At 35.4% G+C, this 23,160-nt stretch overlaps 1 protein-coding gene across 2 annotated transcripts in view; it reads right to left on the bottom strand.

Annotated features, from left to right (window-relative positions):
- Positions 1-21,901, bottom strand: part of KIFAP3 (kinesin associated protein 3) — a 154,684-nt gene extending 132,783 nt beyond the window's left edge. Inside the window, exons 1-3 of one of the 2 annotated variants that reach the window (XM_082613514.1) lie at positions 21,662-21,901; positions 6,615-6,746; positions 1,709-1,863 (exon numbers count right to left, since the gene is read on the bottom strand). In XM_082613514.1, the coding sequence (XP_082469640.1) occupies positions 1,709-1,863; positions 6,615-6,746; positions 21,662-21,693 (319 nt within the window). In that variant the 5' untranslated portion in view covers positions 21,694-21,901. The remainder of the gene's footprint in view (positions 1-1,708; positions 1,864-6,614; positions 6,747-21,661) is intronic. The other variant, XM_082613513.1, reaches the window with a different exon arrangement.
- Positions 21,902-23,160: the final 1,259 nt, after the last annotated feature.

Here is a 23,160-nt window from a genome sequence, read left to right as displayed (position 1 = left end):
TTTACATATAATAGGAATTAGCCCTGATTGTTTTCAGAGGAAGGTAGTCGTTATGGACAAAGTTATGTTTTCTTAACAGCTAGATTTTTCCTCAAACAGATAATTTATTATGACAGTGATTTTAATTAAGCAAAGAAAAAAATAATACTTACAGTAAAGAATCACATAATCAAATAACTATTATTGTTTTATTTCAACCACTTTTAGGGCTAGGTTTTTGGCTTTGAAATAGTGAATATCAAGTAAAAAAGAAAGAAAATGGAATAGTTTTTAAAAATAAGTGTACATATACTATAGTATAGCATTTCATATATGCCTCCAAAATATCTATATAGAGAAACATATTGATTTAATTTATCTACTTATGATAACATGAAAATTTCCTCATATTCCTCTAATTTCTGGGGAAGGAGGTGAGAAGACTGATTTACTCTGAAAACTCAGTGAAAGGGTTTTCATTCGTTTAAAGATATTTTATTACAAATGCCCTCGGAATTATATTAATTTAGCATTAGGAAAGATCAATTTTAACTATATTGTACAACCTACAATAAGTACACACACATCTTAAAAGAGCATAGAATTTATTTTTCTCACTTACTTATTGAAGCTATCTCTCATCATTTAGTAACACTGTTAACAGGAATATTGTATCAAAAAATAGTTAATAAAATTTTTGATAATATTTTCCTTATAGCACTTATTATTATTAATAGGTATACACTGAGTGCCAGCTATGTAGTTGGAAACAAATTCAAAATGCTCATTTTTGCTTTTAAATAAATTCACAGCTATTCAATTCATTCAACACATATATATTGATCATATAAAGTGTGTTAGATACTATATACAGCTCCAATTAATAAAAGTATATATTAGTCACAAGGCATTTTATTTGCTGTGGATGGAGAGAGAAGACTGGTTAATCTGAAAAAATGTCCAAATGAATTTTCTCTTTCATTTTTCTATTTAATACAATCAAAACTTAAGTATAAGTTATTTCAAGGGTACCATATTTTAGAACTCACCAATGATAAAAGAAAGATATATGTAAACTTAATAAATACTACGAAATGGAATGACTAACCATTGAATAATCTGAGATGACTTTCCATTCAAATGTCTGTACTCTGTTTTGTTTTGGGTTTGGATTATTCGAAAAATGTCTTCTATAAATAATCAACTGCTTAGTTCTAATATTTTAATGGCTTGGTTCTTTTATGAGGTAATTAAAGACAGAAGAATGGTAACAACAAAGACGTTTAGGAATGAAAAGGTAATGTTTTCCTAACAAAGATTCACAAAATTTATGCATATGACATATATTTTAACATTTAAATTAAGTAATCCATTCAAATTATCAATTAAATGTCAATAAAAAATTTAAAAAATATAAATCTAGTTGCTGGGGTAGAGAAAACAGGTTTTCTGCTCCCAATATTCTCCCTTTATTATTCTAGAATCAATGTGATATTTGCTTTTTTACTCTTTATTTCAGCACATGTGTACACACACAGTATGAAATAGATCATTTTGGAAGCATCATTTTGGAAGCCTGGCATGTAGGAAACTAGTATGTTTCTTTATTATTTCATTCACTTACTTAGAGAACTGGTAAAAGAAAACTCACCATTCAAATATCAAAAGTACAAACCATAGTCAAACAACTCTGGTTTTGCATTAAGAAGTTAGGAATTCTTCTGCTTACCTTTTCCTGACACTGAATCACGGCGGTTCTGGAGATAGTACAACAGCTGTTCTACCTCATTTAGCTTTGAGGGATGAATGAGTTTACATTCTTCAACCACCTTTCGTGCCAGGGAAGTTATATCTGTGTTGGCATTGAGACTCTTAAGACGAATGCTGCAGGCATATCAGGTATTATTAAAGTAAGTGATAATTTAAACAATACTTCTTTTAAATAATTTACAAAACATTTAAATGTACCTAACATAGTCTCTTTTAGTAAAATATAATAAAGTATTAGATATAATTAGGCTTAGAAAAAAATGCAAAGCAATGATTTTCCTTGAGCTGGACAAATGAGATAACAGAAGGAATGGTAAAATCTACATCTGACTCTTCTAGGCAGGATAGCATATCCAGAGAGCTTGTTTTTAAAGTCTTTCTGATATCACATAAAGTTTTTAGTTATTATTAGATGTGAAAATCCATACTGCCAAAAATAAATCATTTTCTTGACCATATTCACAGTCATTTTCTTTTCAGTTAGGGGCAAGACACAATATTAATATATTCGGATTCGGTTGTTCTGATGGAAATTATATAGAAGACAGAAGAAAAAAAAGTAGGATGCATTTTAAGATCTATATGAGTAATGCTGAGGAACAAATAAATATAGTTATACCTGTTAGTACATTAAAAAAAAAAACAGGTTCACCCTCCTTTTTAATTTAATCCAGGAGAGATTCACTGGAAGGTCAATAAGAAAAGGTTGTTCAAAATCTGGAAACAACTACCAATTTACATGGATTCATGGCACCAAAGAAAGCTATAAGGACATAAAATTAGGTTCAGGGTGAAGACTCAAACTGGTGGCAAAAGATTCTTGCAAAGCAGATGCATTCATGCAAAGCTAGATTCAAAAAGAGAAACATGAGAAAGTAGCCACTATGTTGAAATACTTCTTAGTGAAGATGGCCAATTTTTGGAGACACTCAAGGTATTAGAGGCAACAGGGACAGAGACCTCAGAAAAATGTCCTGCACTCAGCATCTGTGAAATCATTATTCAGATACAGATGATCTCTCCTGAAACAAGTCTAGTAAAGTGATTTGAATACTGTTCACAGCTTTATAGTCATCCTCTAATCTGGTCCTCTTGGGATTCTATAAGCTACCTAATAGCCTTTAATAAATTCCTTTTATGCTTGAATTTTCTAGAGTGGCTTCTAATGTCTGTAACAAGAACCCTAGCAATACTCTGTGCCTTTATTTTAATTTTTCTCTAATTTATTTGGCTGTTTAAGTTCCTATCTTTTAAATCTTTTAAACTGTTGAATATTTTTGTATAACTTTAGCTGCACATCAGAAAGCAGAGATATAAAGGAGAGTCCATTCAGAGAAAAACTCTCAAAAGACATCTCCATGTTTAATTTTAACAAGGAACTGGGAAATCTTGAGTTTCCATAAATCTGATTAAGAAGCACAACAGAAACTCTATAAACATGTATTTTTGAAATTTTCCTACTAGTTTTTTTTAGAGCAGTTTTAGGTTTACAGAAAATCTGTGCTGAAAGTACAGAGTTACCATATATGTCCCCACTACCCTCTCCTAGTACAGTTTCTTCTATTATTACCATCTTGTGATAGTGTGGAAACTTTGTCACAATTGATGAATCACTATTGATATATTATTAACTAAAGTCTACAGTTTACATTGGGGTTCACTCTTTGTATTGTATAGTTCTGTGCACTTGGACAAATGCATAATTTCATGTATCCACCATTAAAGTAGCACACAAAATAGTTTTGCTACCCTAAAAATGCCCTGTGTGCCACATATTCTCCCCTCCCACCCCCGAACTCCTGACAACTTCTAATCTATTTTTACTTTAGTTTTGCCTTTTCTAGATGGTCATACAGTTGGAATCATACAGTATATAGCTTTTCCAGTCTGGCTTCTTTCATTTAGCAATATTCATTTAGGTTCCTCTGTGCCTTTTCATAGCTTGATGGTGGATTTATTTTTAGTGCTGAAGAGTACTTGACTATATGGATGCAACACAGTTTGTTTACCCATTTGCCTACTGAAGGATATCTTGGTTGCTTCAATTGTTGACAGCTATAAATAAAGCTGCTATCAACATTCATGTGTAGGTTCCTGTGTGGAAATACATTTTCAACTCATTTGAGTTAATATCTAGGAGCACAACTGTTGGATCATATGGTAAGTGTATGTTTAGCTTTGTAAGAAACTGCCAAAATGACTTCCAAAGTAGCTGTACCATTTTGTATTTCCACCAGCAATGAATGAGTTCCTGTTGCTCTACATCCTCACCAGCATCTGGTGCTATCAGTGTTTTAGACTTTACACATTTTAATAGGTGTGTAGGAGTATCTTGATGTAATAAAGCAGATTTTTTCTACCATTTTTTAGATTTATTTTCTACCAATATATATATTAGCAATCTGATTCATCATCTTCTTTCCATCCAAGTAATAGAAAGATTCTTTCCTGTGTACATCTCTCTCCTAAATCCTTCCCTTGTTAAAAGAGACAAAGAAAAAATATGTAGGACTAGAATTTTTAGAAAATGTCAGCTGTATGTTTACTGATTATTTCTAAAATAAAAAAATAGGCCCCCTTCATTAGGCAGCCCATGCCTATTAGTAATACTAAAAACTCATACCAAAAAATGCCCATATTGGGCTTCCCTGGTGGCGCAGTGGTTGAGAATCTGCCTGCAAATGCAGGGGACATGGGTTCGAGCCCTGGTCTCGGAGAATCCCACATGCTGTGGAGCAACTAGGCCCGTGAGCCACAACTACTGAGCCTGCGCGTCTGGAGCCTGTGCTCCGCAACAAGAGAGGCCGCAATAGTGAGAGACCCGCGCACGGCGATGAAGAGTGGCCCCCACTTGCCACAACTAGAGAAAGCCCTCGCACAGAAATGAAGACCCAACACAGCAAAAATAAATAAATAAAAATTAAAAATGCCCATATTATTTTTAGACCATAACCGTAAGATTTCTCATAATGAAATGTTCAGAAAACTGGGACTCTGTTGAAGGTGGGCTTATACATTCCTTTATCTGATAAGGGAGAATGAAATACATGTTTTCTGGACCTGAGCCATAGCACTAACTACCACAATTTAATGACAGTTTCATTTCACACCTATCTCAATCTATATGAGTGTCCCCCTCAAAACCTTCACCCCCAGCTGCCACCATTGATAAACCTCTTGAACTATCAACAAACCATTTTCTCCTTTTGGTCCCACAATACGATTCCTCCCCAAACCTTGAGCAGCCAGGTTGAATACCACAAAGTTGGGTTACAGAGGTTTTTCCCATACTGATGTTTAAATCCACTTACACTAACCAGTTGGTAGTAACTCTTTCCAGGTGGCTGACTCTCTACTGAATGTACCCCTTGTCTAGAAAGCCTACAGATTTTCAAACAATAACAACATTCTCACTTAATTTTAATTGAATAAGGCTATTGACTACACTAAGAACTAAAAACTAAATTTCTCTCATGAAATGTGGATGTATGAGGTTCTAAAGGCAAAGACCCTAATCTGCTAGCTTTTCTTTGGAACTCAAATTAATAAAATCTCAAGAGATGTTACTTTCTCAAAATGTACAAAATTTAGGCAGCAGTCACAAACACACAAGTGGAAGAAAGTGTGAGAGAACACAAAAAATTGTGAGCATGTGAGTTAAAATCTACAGTGTAAGTATGTATGTGTGCATGTGTATATCTCTTCAATCTAGTGGATTATCCAAAGACTCATTTATTTTTAATGAATTATCTGTGTAATTTAGTCTTTTAACCCAAATAAGAAGAGAGACTACAGATTTTAATAAGACAGTAGGTAGCTTCTCTCTTCAGGTTGCTATACAATGAATTTTCTTAATTGAAACACTATAAAAATTTGGGGCCAAATAATTTTTTGTTTGTAAGTGCCTATCTTACGCATTGTAGGATGTTTCGCAGCACCCCAGCCTCTATCCACTAGATACCAATAGCACCCTCCAGTTATGACAACCAAAATGTCTCCAGGTATCGCCAAATGTCCCCTGGGGGAAAAATCCTAACCAGCTGAGAACCACTGCTATATATTTAAAATATAGTGCTGTTCAGTGTGCTAAATACTAAATACTGTCACAAGAACTTCCAGCATCCTGAATATACTTAATACCACCAAAACACACTAACTTTTTAACTAGTTCCCAAATCAAAATTATCTATGGGGGGAAGAAAGTTGGGAAAGAATACTAGGTAATCTCAGACCCTCTCTACTTCCACAAAACTATGGAAGGAGTGCAAGATCATTGCCAGCACAACTGAAGACTAATGAAAAAGGCCAGTTCCCAAGGGACTCCTGAAAGTACTATGAAAGCAGGAAGGAAAGTGTGTAGAACATTGGGAGATCTAAGCTCAATTCATTTAGTCAGAAAATGCTTGTCCTATTACTAATATCTTTCACAGCGCTAGATTTTTAAGGGATGAATTCAAGGTACATGCCCCATTTGTGAATTCTGGATGTCATATCACTTTCTGTAATTCCAGGGAAGAAAGAACAACACAGGATCCCCTAAAATAAAAATTTCCTAAATTAAGCTAAAAAGTCCTATATAAACATATCTTTTATAGTTGATTTCACAAGTTATATTCTATTATATGCATTTACTAAATGGGATAAATAAGAATAGGCATTTTTCATTAGGTTCCAATTATGCTCACATAAACATGATTTTCTCTGGAATATACTCTGTATTTATAATTTAATATAGTCTCTGCTTCACTGAGATAATGTATGTCTGTAAGAACGCCACAATCATTTATCATCTATGCAAGTTTAAACAACATCAGATTTCTATAAAGTTTACTACTTTCAAATGTGCACAAATGAAGAAAACTTACATTTTTTGGCATTCCTTTCGTTCTCCCAACATGGGATCCCCCATTTCTCCAAGAATGGTAGCTTCCACTTCATATTGAACAATGAGTGCTTTTTCTGATGGATGTACATCAATATTTCCTCCTTTAACTTTCCTATTAATATAAAATAAAAACAGGCATAGCTACATTAACAGCTCACAAAACATCCAAGGTTTTTATCTAGTTCCTAGTTCCAAAAACATGTGGGCTGGATTAACATATGCATTTAAATCAGATTTACTCTTGACTTGGACCAAGAAATAACTCTTTTTCTCCAACTCTGTAAACTATGTACTGTACATGTAATTCTTGGTCTTGCAGAAAGTACCTTTATGAATAGCTCTGAGAAAAAATACATTTACCCAAAGAATCATGCATACTAGCCAGCGAATAAAACAAACAATTAAGATGGTTTTAGAGTGAATAACCTCAACCAAAAGTCAGCAATTTAAAACCAAAGGCAGCTACCCCAAAATTTATATTTAAAAAAAAATCAACTGCCCAATAATTAGCCTATTAACTGTATCACAGAATGACATGAATTATCTAAACTGCAAAATAATATTGATTATGTATTATCTTACATAATTATATAAATTGAATTAGTACCTAAATCATTCTTCAAATCACATACAAGTTGTGTAACAAAAAAGCATTTACAGGTTATATTCTATAGTTACATATCTCAAATTATAGTGCCATCAGTAGTTTCAATAGAAAGATTGTATATACTTTGTCCCCAGACCCCTAAAGTTATAGAACAAATTTTTTTAATTGAAGTATAGTTACCTTACAATATTATATTGGTTTCAAGTGTACAACATAGTGATTTTATATTTTTACTTTGGCTATAATCCCTGTGCTGTACGTTACATCCTTGTAACTTATTTTATACCTAGCTATTTGTACCTGCTAATCCCCTTCACCTATTTTGGCCCTCGCCCTACACCTCTCCCTTCTGGGGACCACTAGCTTGCTATCTGTATCTCAGAGTCTGTTTCTGTGTTGTTATATTTCTTCATTTGTTTTATTTTTATATTTTACATATAAGTGAAAACATACAGTATTTGTCTTTCTCCGCCTGACTTATTTCACTAAGCGTAATATATTCCAGGTCCATCCATGTTGCCACAATAATGAATTAATCACTACTTGTTATTGGCCACTTTAGGATCTGATAAAATGAGTTTTATTAAAGGAGATTAAGCAATGGAAACAAGCAAAATTTCCCACTGTAGTCATAGCTAGCTAGCTGGCTAGTGAGGTCTTTTAGCCTAACGGGAAGGAATAGAAATATGACAACACCTTAAACTCCAATAATCAGAAACTCAAAGCTTTTCCTTCAGTTAGGAATAATTGGCTTATTATGCATATTTTCAATGTAATTAAAAAATTTTTTTTACCAGAATTCTTTATTACAACAAGGGTAAGGCTCTTCAGTCTGTATTAGGACAATGATTAAGAGTCAAGTGTAGAGACAGAGTAGGAAATCAAATAAATATACAGAAGCTAGAGTCTAGGTAGGTCAGCAACTAAACTGACAGTAAGACATACAGAACAAAGCCTATAAAGAATAAAAGCAAAAACCAGGTAGGCCAGTAAAAAACAGGGAGTTGGGAAATTAGATATATACACACATATTAAAGAGAATGGTACAGCTTCCAAAAGATAAGATAAATGCGTACAAGTTCAGGCTAGCAGTCAAAAGCTAGAGAAACCACAGGAATCAAGAGAGTAAGTAAGAGAGCTGAAAAACAAATGTAATATAGCACTAAAGAAACTATTTAATTATAAAGAGAACTAGTTATTTGCTTCCTGATGAAATGGAGAGCAACCCCAGTACTGAACTTCTTATATAGGAGAGGGTAACTGTATCCAATTGAAGAGAATCATAAGGATGAAATGTAAGTGCAGATCCTAAGAGTAACCTCATATCAACACTTTCAAAGAGGGTCTTCCACATATTAACAACTGACGGAAAAGCATAATTGTTATCCTCTGGTCTGATATTTTGCCTTTCTCCAAAGAAATCAAATAGTTCAAAGAACCTCACTATTCCTTTTCAGCTTTCGTTTGCTTTTTTCTTTTCTGTATGTGTGTTTTAAAGAAGTTAATTAATTTTATAATATTTCTTTTTTATTACTAATACAACTTATTCTTACTGTAGAAAAAACAGAACACAGAAATTAGCAGAGAAAAAATAAACTGAAAAAGTTAGAAGAAACCAGTTGTTACCATTTAGCACATACACATCCAGACATTTTTCTCTCTATATGTAAATAATACATAATGAGAGAACGTCAGCTCTAGAATTTCTTTAAAGAAGAGGCTAAAGGGTAGCAATCTGGTAGGGTTAAAACTACATTTGAATAGCAATTTACATAAGATTGACATAAGTATTAAATGTTTATATCATTGTGGGGGCTGATGGAGATTATGGGATGGATAAACCCCTTCCCTGTTCCCCTTGGCACTGCCACTGAATATATAAAATACACATATTACAAACTAAGCTCATATTATATATACTGTGTGTAACATACTTTCCAAAATTACTATACAATGACTTTAAAAGAATACTTTGCCTTTAGAACTTCATATAGTCAAATACTAGATAATCCATTTGTTGAATACCTTGATTCTTTTTTTTTTAACATCTTTATTGGAGTATAATTGCTTTACAATGGTGTGTTAGTTTCTGCTTTATAACTAAGTGAATCAGTTATACATATACATATGTTCCCATATCTCTTCCCTCTTGCGTCTCCCTCCCTCCCACCCTCCCTATCCCACCCCTCTAGGCAGTCACAAAGCACCAAGCTGATCTCCCTGTGCTATGCAGCTGCTTCCCACTAGCTATCTATTTTACGTTTGGTAGTGTATATATGTCCATGCCATTCTCTCACTTTGTCACAGCTTACCCTTCCCCCTCCCCATATCCTCAAGTCCATTCTCTAGTAGGTCTGTGTCTTTATTCCTGTCTTACCCCTAGGTTCTTCATGACCTTTTTATTATTTTTTTTCTTAGATTCCATATATATGTGTTAGCATACGATATTTGTTTTTCTCTTTCTGACTTACTTCACTCTGTATGACAGACTCTAGGTCCATCCACCTCACTACAAATAACTCAATTTCATTTCTTTTTATGGCTGAGTAATATTCCATTGTATATATCACCTTGATTCTTTATTTCTAACTTACATTGCACGAAATTTACAAGATTCCCTTACAAAACATTCAAAACCATTTGCAGGACAATTGGTTGATTTACAAAGTAGTTCTCTAAAGGCTCAAAACATTTTGTAATTCAATTACTCTATATTTATGAATGATATAAATATTTTTAAATTGACAATCATGGTTTCAAAATTCTATTTTGGTTGGTAAAATATTCCAGCTTTTTGGACACAATTATGAATTATGTCTACATGCAACCTGTGACAAGTACACATCTGCTGTTGATAGCTGATTTAGTATGAAAAATTGCTTTTACCATAGCAATGTGCCTCATCAAAATTTATACTTGTATTATCACCACAAAATGAATAATTTTATCTTAAATGCTATACTTCTAAACTGAATTTAACATGGTATTCATAATGATGTCAGATATTTAACAATTGAGACAATGAACTTCAAATGCTTTATTTGGAATCCATGAATCAGGTGAGAAGTAATTTAGCCCATTATTAGAATTAACTGATTTACTATTTGTAGCATCTTATGACACTGATATTAAACTGATATTTTTTAACTGTCTGCAAAGTTCTTGTACTAATGGAGCCTTCTTAATAACAGGTCTACTTCACCTTTTTTTTTTTTAACCTGCACAAGAAAACTGGAACCAAAAATGTGCTAAATTGATTTAGAAAAAGTTTTGCTTTTTTAATCTCAATATGAAGTCATGCTTCACAGACTGATATAAGATATACCTTTCTTTATCTACATGTGATAATTGTCACCTTCAGGCAGAGTATTCTTAATTACTAACTTCTAAAGTACATCCTGATGTTTCTAGACTTCATGTGGTCGATGATATCATTATGATCCCTACAACAGATAACAGATGCTGACTAACACTGTGCTCCATATTCATCATCTATTTCCTAGAGAAACAAAATTTAGCCCTTAATTTTTCATTAAACAGGTTTTTTTTAAATTATTGCTGTCAAAAGGGTTTATTACAGGTTTGTGTTCAAGACTGTGATGTAGGAGGTTCCTGAACTCACCTCCTCTAATAGATGCACTGAGTCAATACCATCTATGAAACAATTTCCTCTGAACGCCCCACCGCCCCCACCTTGGGACTTCCCTGGTGGTCCAGTGGTTAAGACTCCGTGTTCCCAACACAGGGGGCTCCCAATGCAGGGGGAGCCCACACGCCGCAACTAACAAAAAGAAAAACAAAAAAACCCAAAAAACCCAAACTAGCTGAGCAATGCCCACAAATTGAGCAAACAAGAAAACCCACATTGAAGCAAATAAGAGAGACTGATTCACAATCTTGCCATAAACCCCATGTCTGGTGTGGAGACCCACAACTGGGCAAAAACTCACACCTGAGCTGCTACTTGAGGAATGAAGGATTTAAACCCTACATCTGGCACCCAGCTTTTAAGACCTATACCTGAGAGACAAGCTCCCAAAACATCTATCTTCCATGAAACCCCAGTGGCTATAGCAAAACAGTGAAACAGTTCTTAAAGGGCTTGCACATGCAAGCTCGCCTACCCTAAAGCCTAGTTCAGAGGCAACTGACTAAAAAGCACCTAGACTTTCTGTTAAAAAGGATTATTTGTTTATCTTAAAGGGTCGGCCTGAGGGCCCAGCATCTAATTTAACATATGAGTCTACTGAAATACACAGGATGGAGGCTGGCAGGTTCCATCTTTATGCTCTCCAGATCACCAGTATCTCCCAGAAAAGAGCTTGTACTGCTGTCTTCTGGTGTCCTGATTATTGCTGCTGATCCCCAGGGGACACCTCTAGATCACCTGACTCTGGTGGCTATCAGGGCTTACGTTCCCAGGTCCCACAGGACCATAACAGAGAGAGGGAGTTCTTAACTGGCTACCACTCCCAGGGCACAGCAGAGAGGCAACAGACTGAGACAACCAATCTTTCTATGAAAGAGATCTTTTAGCTTATCTTCATAGCTGTGGACTTAGGGGCAGGCTTCTAATTAAACACATCTAAAGGCTGACTGTCATCCTCTCCAGAGACCTAGGAGAGCAGATGCTATCTTTGCACTCTCCCTCTGTCCCACTCCAGAGCACTAGTATATCCTGGAGGAGAGCTTGTACACTTATCTGGTGCCCCAGTTTTTGTGGCTGCCACCCAGGTGATCACCTGGTTCTGGTGGCCACTGGGGCTTGTATTCATGAGTTCAAAGAGACATTAGTGAAAGAAAAAAAATAGTTATTAACTGGTTATTACCCCAGGACTCAGCTCAGAGGGAGCACTGAAAATAAAGTAGGCTACTTGGACAATCACTAAGGTCTGAAAGACAACCAAGAGCTAGGCATGGTTGAATAAAAAGGTTCATCTCCTAAATAAGACCACTCCTTCCAGAATGGGAGGGGTGGCTGTTTTATCTAATACATAGAAACCAACACAGAGTCAAGGAAAATGAAGAAACAGAGAAATGTGTTTCAAGAAAGAAAAAGATAAAACCTCAGAAAAAGACCATAATGAAACAGAGATAAATGATGTATATGATAAATAGTTAAAAGTAATGATCGTAAAGATGCTTGCTAAATTCAGGGGAAGAATGGATGAACAAAGTGAGAATTTCAACAGAGATAGAAAATATAAAAGTACCAAATGGAAGTCACAGAGTTGAAGAACACAATAATTGAACTTAAAGATACAGCAAAGGGCTTCAACAGAAGACTCGATGAAGCAGAGGAAAGGATCAGTGAACTCAAAGACAGGGCAATGGAACACACCCAGAGAAGCAAAAAGAATAAAAAAGGGGTGAAGACAGATTAAGGGATTTATAAGCTAACATCAAGCAGATCAACATTTGCAATAGAGGGGTCCTAGAAGGAGAAGAGAATGGGGCAGAAAACTATTAGGGGCAGAAAACTTATTTGAAGAAATTATGGCTGAAAGCTCCATTAACCTGAAGAAAGAAACAGACATCCAGATCCAGGAAGCCCAGAGAGTTCCAAAAAAAGATGAATCCAAAGACAGCCACAAGAAGACACATTATAATTAAAGTGTCAAAAATCAAAGACAAGGAGAGAATCTTAAAAAAACAGTAAGAGAAAAACAACTTGTTGCGTACAAGGGGAACCCCCATAAGACTATCAGCAGATTTTCAGCAGAAATTTTGCAGGCCAGAAGTAGCAAAATATATTCAAAGTGCTGAGAGGGAAAAACTGCCAACCAGTTTTTAGTCTACACAGCCAAGTTCTCCTACTGAATTGAAGGAGAGACAGTTTTCCTGGAAAACTTGTGAAAATATAAATCTCACTGGTAAAGGTAAATATGTTGTAAAACTCAGAATAATCTAAAATGTTGTAAAGGTGGTAGGCTGATCACTTATAAAGCTAGCATGAAAGTAAGAGATAAAGTAGTAAAAATAACTATAACTACAAAAATTTGTTAAAGACACACAAGATAAAAAAAATGTAAATGGTGACATCAAAAACGTAAAATGAGGGGAGAGTAAAAATGTTGAGCTTTAAAACGTGTTCAATCTTAGGGTGTTAACAACTTGAAATAGACTGTTATAAATGTTTTTACGTAAGCCTCATGGTAACCACAAAGCAAAAACCTATAGTAGATACACAAAAGAAAAAGAAATCTAATGACACTAGAGAAAATCTGAAAATCACAAGTGAAGAGAGCAAGAGAAGGAGAAACAGAGGAATTACAAAACAGCCAGAAAACAATGAACAAAATGACAATAAGTACCTACCTATCAATCATTACTTTGAATGTAAATGGACTAAATTCTCCAATCAAAAGATACAGAGCGGATAAATGGTTAAAAAAAATGACCCATCTATATGCTGCCTACAAGAGACTCACTTCAAATGCAAGTACACACTCAGATTGAATGAAGGAATGGAAAAACGTATTCCATAAAAATGGAAATCAAAAGAAAGCTGGGGTAGCTATATTTATGTTGGGCAAAATAGACTTTAAGATAAAGACTGTAATAAGAGACAAAGAAGGGTATTATATGACAATACAGGGGTCAATCCAATAAGAAAATAAAACATTTGTAAATATTTATATGCCCAAAATAGGAGCACTTAAATATATAAAGAAAATATGAAAAGTCCTAAAGGGAGAAATACACAGCAATACAATAGTAGGAAGAGACTTTAATACCTCACTTTCATCAATGAATAGATTACCTAGACAGAAATTCAATAAGGAACATTGGCCTTAAATGACACATTAGACCAAATGAACTTAACAAACATAAACAGAACATTCCACCCAAAGGAACAGAATATACATTCTTCTCAAGTGCTCATAAAACAGTCTCAAGGATAGATCATATGTTAGGCCACAAAACAAGTTTTAATATTTTTAAGAAGACTGCAATATATCAAGTATCTTTTCCAACCACAATAGTATGAGACTAAGAATTAATTACAAGAAGAAACTGGAAAATTCACACATAAAGATTCAGCACATACTACTGAACAACCAATGTGTCAAAGAAGAAATCAATACCTTTAAACAAGTAAAGGTGGAAATACAACACACCAAAACTTAAAGGATGCAGAAAAGCAGTTCTAAGAGGGAAGTTCATAGAGATAAATGCCTACATCAAGAAACAAAAAATGATCTTAAATAAACAATCTAACTTTACATTTTAAGCAACTGGAGAAAAAATAACAAACAAAGCCCAGAGCTAGTAAAAGGTAGGAAATAACAAAGATTAGATGGGAAATAAATGAAATAGATACTATAAAGACAACAGGAAAGATCAATGAAACTAAGAGGTGGTTCTCTGAAAAGGTAAATAAAATCAACAAACCTTTAGCTAGGCTAACCAAGAAAAAAAGAGAGGACTCAAACACAGGCGTACCTTGCAGATATTGCGGGTTCAGTTCCAGATCACTGCAATAAGGTGCGTATCATTATAAAGCAAGACATGTGAATTTTTTGGTTTCCCAGTGCACATAAATGTTATGTTTACACTATACTGTGATATACTAAGTGTGCAATAGCATTACATTTAAAAATCAATGTACATACCTTATTTTTAAAAATATTTATTTCTAAAAAGTGCTAAGCAGCTGCACCTTCAGCAAGATATAATCTTTTGCAATAGTAACATCAGTGATAACTGATCACAAATCACCATAATAGAGTAATAATGAAAAAATTTGAAATATTGGGAGAATTACCAAATGTGACAGAGACAAGAAGTGAACAAATGATGTTGGAACAATGGCACCAATAGACTTGCTTGGCTCAGGGTTGCCATAAACATTAATTTATAAAGAATGCAATATCTACAAAGTGCAATAAAGCAAAAGGCAATAAAATGAGGTATGCCCATAAATAAAATCAGAAATAAAAGAGGAGACATTACAATTGTTACCACAGAAATATAAAAGATCTTAAGAAACTACTATTAAAAATTATACTCCAACAAATTAAACAACATAGAAGAAATGGATAAATTCCTAGAAATATACAACCTCCCAAGACTGAATCATGAAGAAACAGAAAATCAGAACAGACTGATTCCTAATAAGGAGGTTAAATCAGTAGTCAAAAACCTCCCCAAAAAAGCCCAGGACCAGATGGCTTCATGGGTGAATTCTATCAAACATTGGAAGAATTAACACCAATCCTTTTCAAACTCTTCTCAAAAACTGACAAGGAAAGAACACTCCCAAACTCATTTAATGAGGCCAGCATTACTGTTATATCAAAACCAGACAAAGACACCAAAAAACAAAAACAAAAAAACAAACCTGATGAATACAGATGCAAAAATCCTCAACAAAATGCTACAAAACTGAATTCAACAATACTTTAAAACAACAATCATACACCATTATCAAGTGGAATTTATTCCAGAGATGTGAGGATGGTTCAACAAACACAAATCAATCGATGTGATACACCACAAACAAAATGAAGGATAAAAGTCATATAATATCATCTCAATAAATGTGGGGAAAGCATTTGACAAAATTCAACATACATTTATTATAAAAACTCTCAACAAAGTAGGTATAGAGGGACGAAACTCAACACAACATAGACGGTATATGACAGTCCCACAGCTAACATTATACTTATGGGTGAAATATTGAAAGCTTTTCCTGAAAGATCAACAACAAGGCAAGGAGGCCAACTCTTGCTACTTCTATTCAACGCAGTATTGGAAGTGGTAGCCAAAGCAATTGGGCAAGAAAAAGAAATGAAAAGTATCCAAATCAGAAAGGAATAAATAAAGCCATCACTATTTGCACATGACATGATATTATATAAAGAAAATCCTAAAGGCTCCACCAAAAAACTGTTAGAATAAACAAATTCAGTAAAGTTGCAGGATACAAAATCAATATATATAAATTAGTTGCATTTCCTTACACTAATATGAACTACCAGAAAGAGAAATTAAGAAAACAATCTTATTTACAAACACATCAAAAAGAATAAAATACCTAAGAAATAAATTTAACCAAGGATATGAAAGACCTGTATATTGAAAACCATAAGACAATAATGGAATAAACTGAAAAAGACTCAAATAAATGGAAAGATATTCCATGCTTATGAACTGGAAAAATTAAAATTGTTAAAATGTCCATACTATCCAAAGCAATCTAAAGATTCAATGCAATTCCTATCAAATTCTCAATAGCATTTTTCACAGAAATAGAACAAAAAAATCCTAAAATTTGTACAGAACCACAAAAGAGCCTGAATAGCCAAAACAATCTTGAGAAAGAAGAACAAAGTTGGCAGCATCATGCATCCTGATTTTAATCTATATTACAAAGCTACAGTAATCAAAACAGTATGATACTGGCATAAAAACAGACACACAGATCAATAGAAAAAATAGAGAGCCCAGAAATAAACCCACACATATATGGCCAATTAATTTATGACAGAGGAGCTAAGAATATACACCTGGGAAAAGACAGTCCTTTCAATAAATAGTGTTGAGAAAACTAGATGGCCATATGCAAAAGAACAAAACTGTACCGCTATCTTACACCATACACACAAATCAACTCAAAATGGATTAAAGCCTTGAATGTAAGACCTGAAACCATAAAATTCCTAGAAGAAAACATAGGCAGTAAGCTCCTTGCCTTTGGTCTTGGTGATGATTTTTTGGATCTGACACCAAAAACTAAGGCAACAAAAGCAAAAATAAACTACTGGTACTACATCAAACCAAAAAGCTTCTACAGAGCAAAGAAAATCATCAACAAAATTAAAAGGCAACCTACCAAATGGGAGAAAATATTTGCAAATCATATATCTGATAAGGGATTAATATCCAATATATATATATAAGGAACTCATACAACTCAACAGCAAAAAACCAATCTAAGGAAAAAATGGGCAGAGGATCTGAACATTTTTCCAAAGAATATATATAGATGGGCAACAGGTACATTACATAAAAAGGTGTTCAACATCACTAATCATCAGAAATATAAAATCAAAATCGCCATATCACCTCACACCTGTTAGAATGGTTATTATCAGAAAGTCAAGAAATAACAGTGCTGGAGAGGATGTGAAGAAAAGAGAAGCCTGTGAACCGTTGGTGGGAATTTATATTGGTTCAGCCACTATGGAAAACAATGTGGAGGTTTCTCAAGAAATTGAAAATTGAACTTGCATATGATCCAGCAATTCTGTTCTGGGTATTTATCCAAAAGAAATGAAAACACTAACTCAAAAAGATATATGGACCTCCATGTTCACTGAAGCATTATTTACAATAGCTAAGACATGGAAGCACCCTAAGTGTCAATCAATGGATGAATGGATAAAATATATGTATATCTGTGTATACACCCCCCCCACACACACTGGAATATTATTCAGCCATAAAAAAGAAGAAAATTTTGTCATTTGCAACATGAATAGACCCTAGGGCAATGTGCTAAGTAAAATAAGTCAGAGATAGAAAAACAAATACCATATGATCTCACTATTTATTTTTATCTAAAAATAAAGCAAAACAAACAAAACCTGAACTAACAAATACAGATAGCAAATTGGTGGTTGCCAAAGGTGGGAAGTGGTCGAAGTGGATGAAGTAGGTGAAGCTGGTAAAAAGGTATAAACTTCCAGCTATAAAATAAACGAGTCCTGGGGTTGTTATGTACAGCATGGTGACTATGGTTAATAATACTATATCGTATATATGAAAAACTGCTAAGTAAGTAAATCTTAAAAGTCTCATCACAAGAAAAAAAAAGTTACTGTATAGTGATGGATGTTAACTAGACTTACTGTGGTAACCATTTGGCAATATATACAAATACTGGATCATTATGTTGTACAACTGAAACTAATATAATGGTATATGTCAATTATATCTCAATTAAAGAAACGATTTCAACTTAATGACCTAATTTTACACCTTGAGGAACTAGAAAAAGAGAAAACTAAACAACAAGCCTGTAGAAGGGAGGAAATAATAAAGATAAAGACAGAGATAAAAGAAACAGAGAATAGAAAAGCAATAGAGGAAATCAAAAAATTAAAAGTTGGTTCTTTGAAAAGATCAACAAAATTGACAAACCTTTAGTTAAACTAAGAAAAAAAGAGAGAAGACTCAAATTACTAGAACTGGAAATTAAAGTGGGACATTATTACTATTATCTCTGACCTCATAGAAATTAAAAAAAAATACTATGAACAACTGTAAGCCAACAAAGTAGATAACCTAGATGAAATGGACAAACTCCTAGAAATTCACAAACTACCAAAACTGACTCAAAAGAAATAGAAATTCTGAATTCCCCCAAAATAAGAGATTGAATCAGTGATCAAAAACTTCCCAACAGGGCTTCCCTGGTGGCGCAGTGGTTGAGAGTCCGCCTGCCGATGCAGGGGACACGGGTTTGTGCCCCGGTCCGGGAGAATCCCACATGCCACGGAGCGGCTAGGCTCATGAGCCATGGCCGCTGAGCCTGCATGTCCCAAGCCTGTGCTCTGCAACGGGAGAGGCCACAACAGTGAGAGGCCCACGTACTGCAAAAAAACAAAAAACAAAAAACAAAAAAAACTTCCCAACAAAGTCCAAAACCAGATAGTTTCACTGGTGAATTGTACCAAATTAACGCCAATCCTTCTCAAACTCCTCCAAAAACTAGAAAAAGAGGGAACACTTCCTAATTAATTCTATGAGGCCACCATTACCCTGATACCAAAGAAAGACAAAGATGCCATAAAAACAGAATATATTTTTGAATATAATTTATGAATATCCTTTATGAATACTGATGCAAAAATTCTTACCCTTCTGAAGCTTATAGACCAGCAGGAAACACAAACAATAACAATAAAATAGTAAGAGTGGGAAAAGACAAGGTATTAGGTATCATGGAAGCTAGCAGGTATATCTGACGTGGATGGCAGATTGTGCGGTGGGAAAGGGCAGCTCAGGAAATACCTTCTAGAAAAAGTGACATTGAAGCTAAAACAGGTAAGATGAAGAGTTAGCTGGATAAAGAACAAGGCAAGTACCAGGCAATGGGAAGGGCACTTGGAGTCTAACACCGAAACACATAGGGATCTAAAAGAAGTTATTTCTGTAAGGCTGAAGTATGGAATTGTTGGGGGCAGGAGGGGAGCAGAGAGATGAAGCTGAAAAGGTTGGTGCTCTAACTCTAAGAGCAATGGAAAGCCATCAGAGAGTTTTAAGAGGCAAAAAACAAAACCCACTAGATTAACTGTCTATTTATTTGTGTGCATATCTGACTGAGGATATGAACTGTGTCTACTTAATCATTTCCGCAGTGATCAGAACAATGCTAGGCATGGACTAAGTATTTGGTAAGTATGCATTAAGCACTATTGAATCAGAACACTAATGGGTAGCAGAACAAAAAATGAAACCTCATTTTTGATTCTATAATCTATTACACATGTAAACATATAGAGACTAGAGATTCCTCAGTGATAGCTACAATGAAACCACTGAAAGTAAATAATTAAAATTAGAATGAATCAATTAGATTGAAAACATACTGCCTTCTTGTTAAAAACAAAATAATAAAAGAATATTACAAAAGGAATTAATATATGTAATTACTATCAAAGAATCAATCATTAAAATGGAATGTTCTGTCATATCATAAGCCATCGGGCCTATATGATTATATGTTGGATGCACATTTCTAAAATGAAAGCAGGCGATGCAAACTATTTATATTGTCAAAATCAGACAAAATTGAGAAGTGTATATTTCCGCCTTTCCAGATTCTGACCTTATTTTACTTCAAATATTATAGTGACTTGTCTGATTTTTTTGTTGAACGCCACATAATTTAGCTTTAAAAGTAAGCAATAGGTTGAGAATTACAAGTCACAGGATGCCGAAGGGACCACAGGATACCAGAATCCTAAGAAAAACTATTTTCTGGCACAACTACATTACATGAAAATAAGCTAATGATGTAATAGTGACTCTTTGCTCTAGAACAACCTTGATTTTAAAGTCGAAGGAAAAGAATTTCTTGTTTTCTTCTTTCACCAAATTTTCAATCAAGATATTTTAAATGATTGATGTAAGTAAAATGCAGTGAGGAAATAAATGCTGACTATATACTTGTTATGATTACATATTCTTTTTTGAAATTTTTACTGATGAGCTCTGGTTATGTAACAATTTCAGATATATTTCTATAAAATGGGACAGGCAGGCAATATATGCTTCAGGCCTGCAAAGACAGTGAATACAGTTGGTTGCTTGATTGATTTTACAATAATTTCAATCCCTTTTAAGAGTCTATTAAAGGTTAGATCTTTCTGTGATGATCAGGGCCCTGCCAAGCTGGGATAAATACGTTCAGTAAAAGTATACTATGAATTGAAATGATGCCACCACCTTACATGCGTGTTTTATCTTTTTAAAACATTTTCATATTTGGTCCTCATACCTATCATAAAGTAATACTTGCCCCATTTTTAGATAAGGAAACTGAGTCCAAAAGAATACATGTGACTTTTTAGGGTATTTGCACAATCAGTAACAGGGACTTAGCTAAAAATGGAGACTCCTAATTAAAATATTTTTTTGTATTGGATCACTGCTAGCTCTTGGTCCAGTGAGAGGTATTCTTTTTATGAGGGATGATCTTATCTCTTTGACCTGAGTCAAATAAATAATCCCAACAGAGTACATTTTTCTTTAAGGAGTAACTGATACTACACATATTTTTAAACTAAAGAAATGATGGCCTGTTTCATGTCAAGCTCCTGAACAAACCTCTTGATAATTACGAACCTCCTACAAAAATTATACTGTATACATGGCAGTGAAATGGATGAGGAAAGCACAAATAAACTGGAAAGCAACATCTCAATCCAGTCTCCCATTAATTAAAAGCCACCACTTCTTTCCCCTTCATTTCAAAACCCCATGGCAGGGAACCCCAAATTGGAGACATAGAACAGAGGCGCCAGAAGACTTCACTTCCAGGCTTCCACAGGATTTATCTATTAAAGGAAAATGGAGAGTCGGAGTATCGGGGAAAAATAGGAAGACGCGGTTTACTCCGCCCTCCGTTCCTCTACCCTGAACAATGTAATGTAGCAAGGAAACCATCTGCAATGCTGTCAGGGCCCCGCTGAGTCAGGTAAGAGGCTGGAGAAACCCGCACCCCCTAAGGGCCCCTTCCTCTTTTTAATTCACCTTTCCCCACCTCCCTTTCCGTGATTTCTCCCGTCTCCCACCCCTCTTCTAAGCTTTGCCCACTGACATCTCACGGCCAACCCAAGAACCTTTCAAGAATAACCTCAGGGTCCGGGCAAGGAGGGTAGGACCGAGCCTTGGGGGGTCGTCACCTTTTGAGGTATCTGGCGTCCTCCCCCTGCATGGCGGCGGCGACGGCGGCGTGGGGAGGATGGGGGTGTCTGAGAGGCCGGCGGGGCTATTTCCGGGGACGCTGGCCAAAGTACCCCACACCCAAAGGCGATGACAGTCCTGAGGCCTGCAAGGCGGGGCAGCTACAGCGCTCTGGTTACCAGGGTGAAGCCGCCGGCTCCTCCCACGGCTCCTAGGCCCCAAAACGCTGGCGCTGCCCAGACCCGCCCAGGGCGGCCTGTAAGAGCTCCGCCTCAAAGCGCATGCGCTTGCTCCGCGGAGCCAATATGCGCAGGCTCAGTATGCGGTGCTGGGCTTTGGGACTAATCTAAAGCACCCTGGAGCGGAACGTGAAGGTATTTGCCGCAGATTTCAGCGCGCGTGGTTAAGGAGTGGCTCCGTGGTCACCGCCCCCTTGAGGATGGGAACTGAAAGAGTCATCCCGGTCAGTCGAATTGATATTTCAGGTCCTTCACTTGAAAAGAGGGAAAGGAAATCCGTTAACCTTTTAATTAGAGAATGCTCTAGAGCAGTCAGGCCCTCGGCTGGTAACCTGTAAAGAAAGGTTTGTATTTGGAGCATTGTGGAAAAGGAACTGCACTGATTGCACTGAGAAGCTGGAACTTGTGCAGATAGGCTTACCCTTACGAAATGAATATAATTAATATCAACTTTGATCGAGGGGCAAATCTCTCACTTCCATTTTGGTATCCTAAATCTAGAATGCACCCCTGCCCCGCACACACACACACACAGCTCCTGAAATTACAACTCCTAAACTAACTATCCCTAACTCTGGGTACGTTTGGAATCATTTCCTCTAAGGCAGGCAACTGTTGGCAATTCAGGCCATAGGGCCAAAGGGCTGTTTTTCTGTTTTTTGTCTTGTTTTGTTTTGTTTTATTGAAATATAGTTGATTTACAATATTGTGCCAATCTCTTATACGAAGTGAAGTAAGTCAGAAAGAGACAAATACGATGTGATACCACTTATATGTGGAATCAATAGGGCTGTTTTTGAACCTTAGCAAGTAATGTCCTCTTTCTGAGATCTATTCCCATGGGCTCAGCTCTCTCATCTATGCAAATGACTTATGTTCATTTATTCAATAAATATTAATTGAGGGCCAGCTTTGTGCCAGACATCAAACCAGGCTCTAGGGATAACAAAGGAGGCGTTTCTGCTCCCACTTCTCACCTGGCACTCTCTTCTAGTTCTATATTTTTAGTCACCTTGCACTGTGTCTACACCATTGTTCCACTGCCTTTTTCAGATGCAGTAAGGTAATGCAGTGCACTGTATGGAGTATTAAATATAGACACAGTCCATACTGACTAAGAGAGATTTTTATCGCCCACCCATTCACACAGGCTACACTATTTCTGTCAGTGTTGTAGTCATTTTTCCAGTCTTCCAGGGAAGACTGTATGGAGCTAACTTTGACATCTTTCTTTGTATCATGCCCTCTTATTAAACTAT

The sequence above is a fragment of the Mesoplodon mirus genome (assembly GCF_964341445.2).
Source record: "Mesoplodon mirus genome assembly, chromosome: 3".
NCBI lineage: Eukaryota > Metazoa > Chordata > Mammalia > Artiodactyla > Ziphiidae > Mesoplodon > Mesoplodon mirus.
Note: the sequence above shows the minus strand (reverse complement) of the source record. Positions and strands in the feature narration are given on the sequence as shown.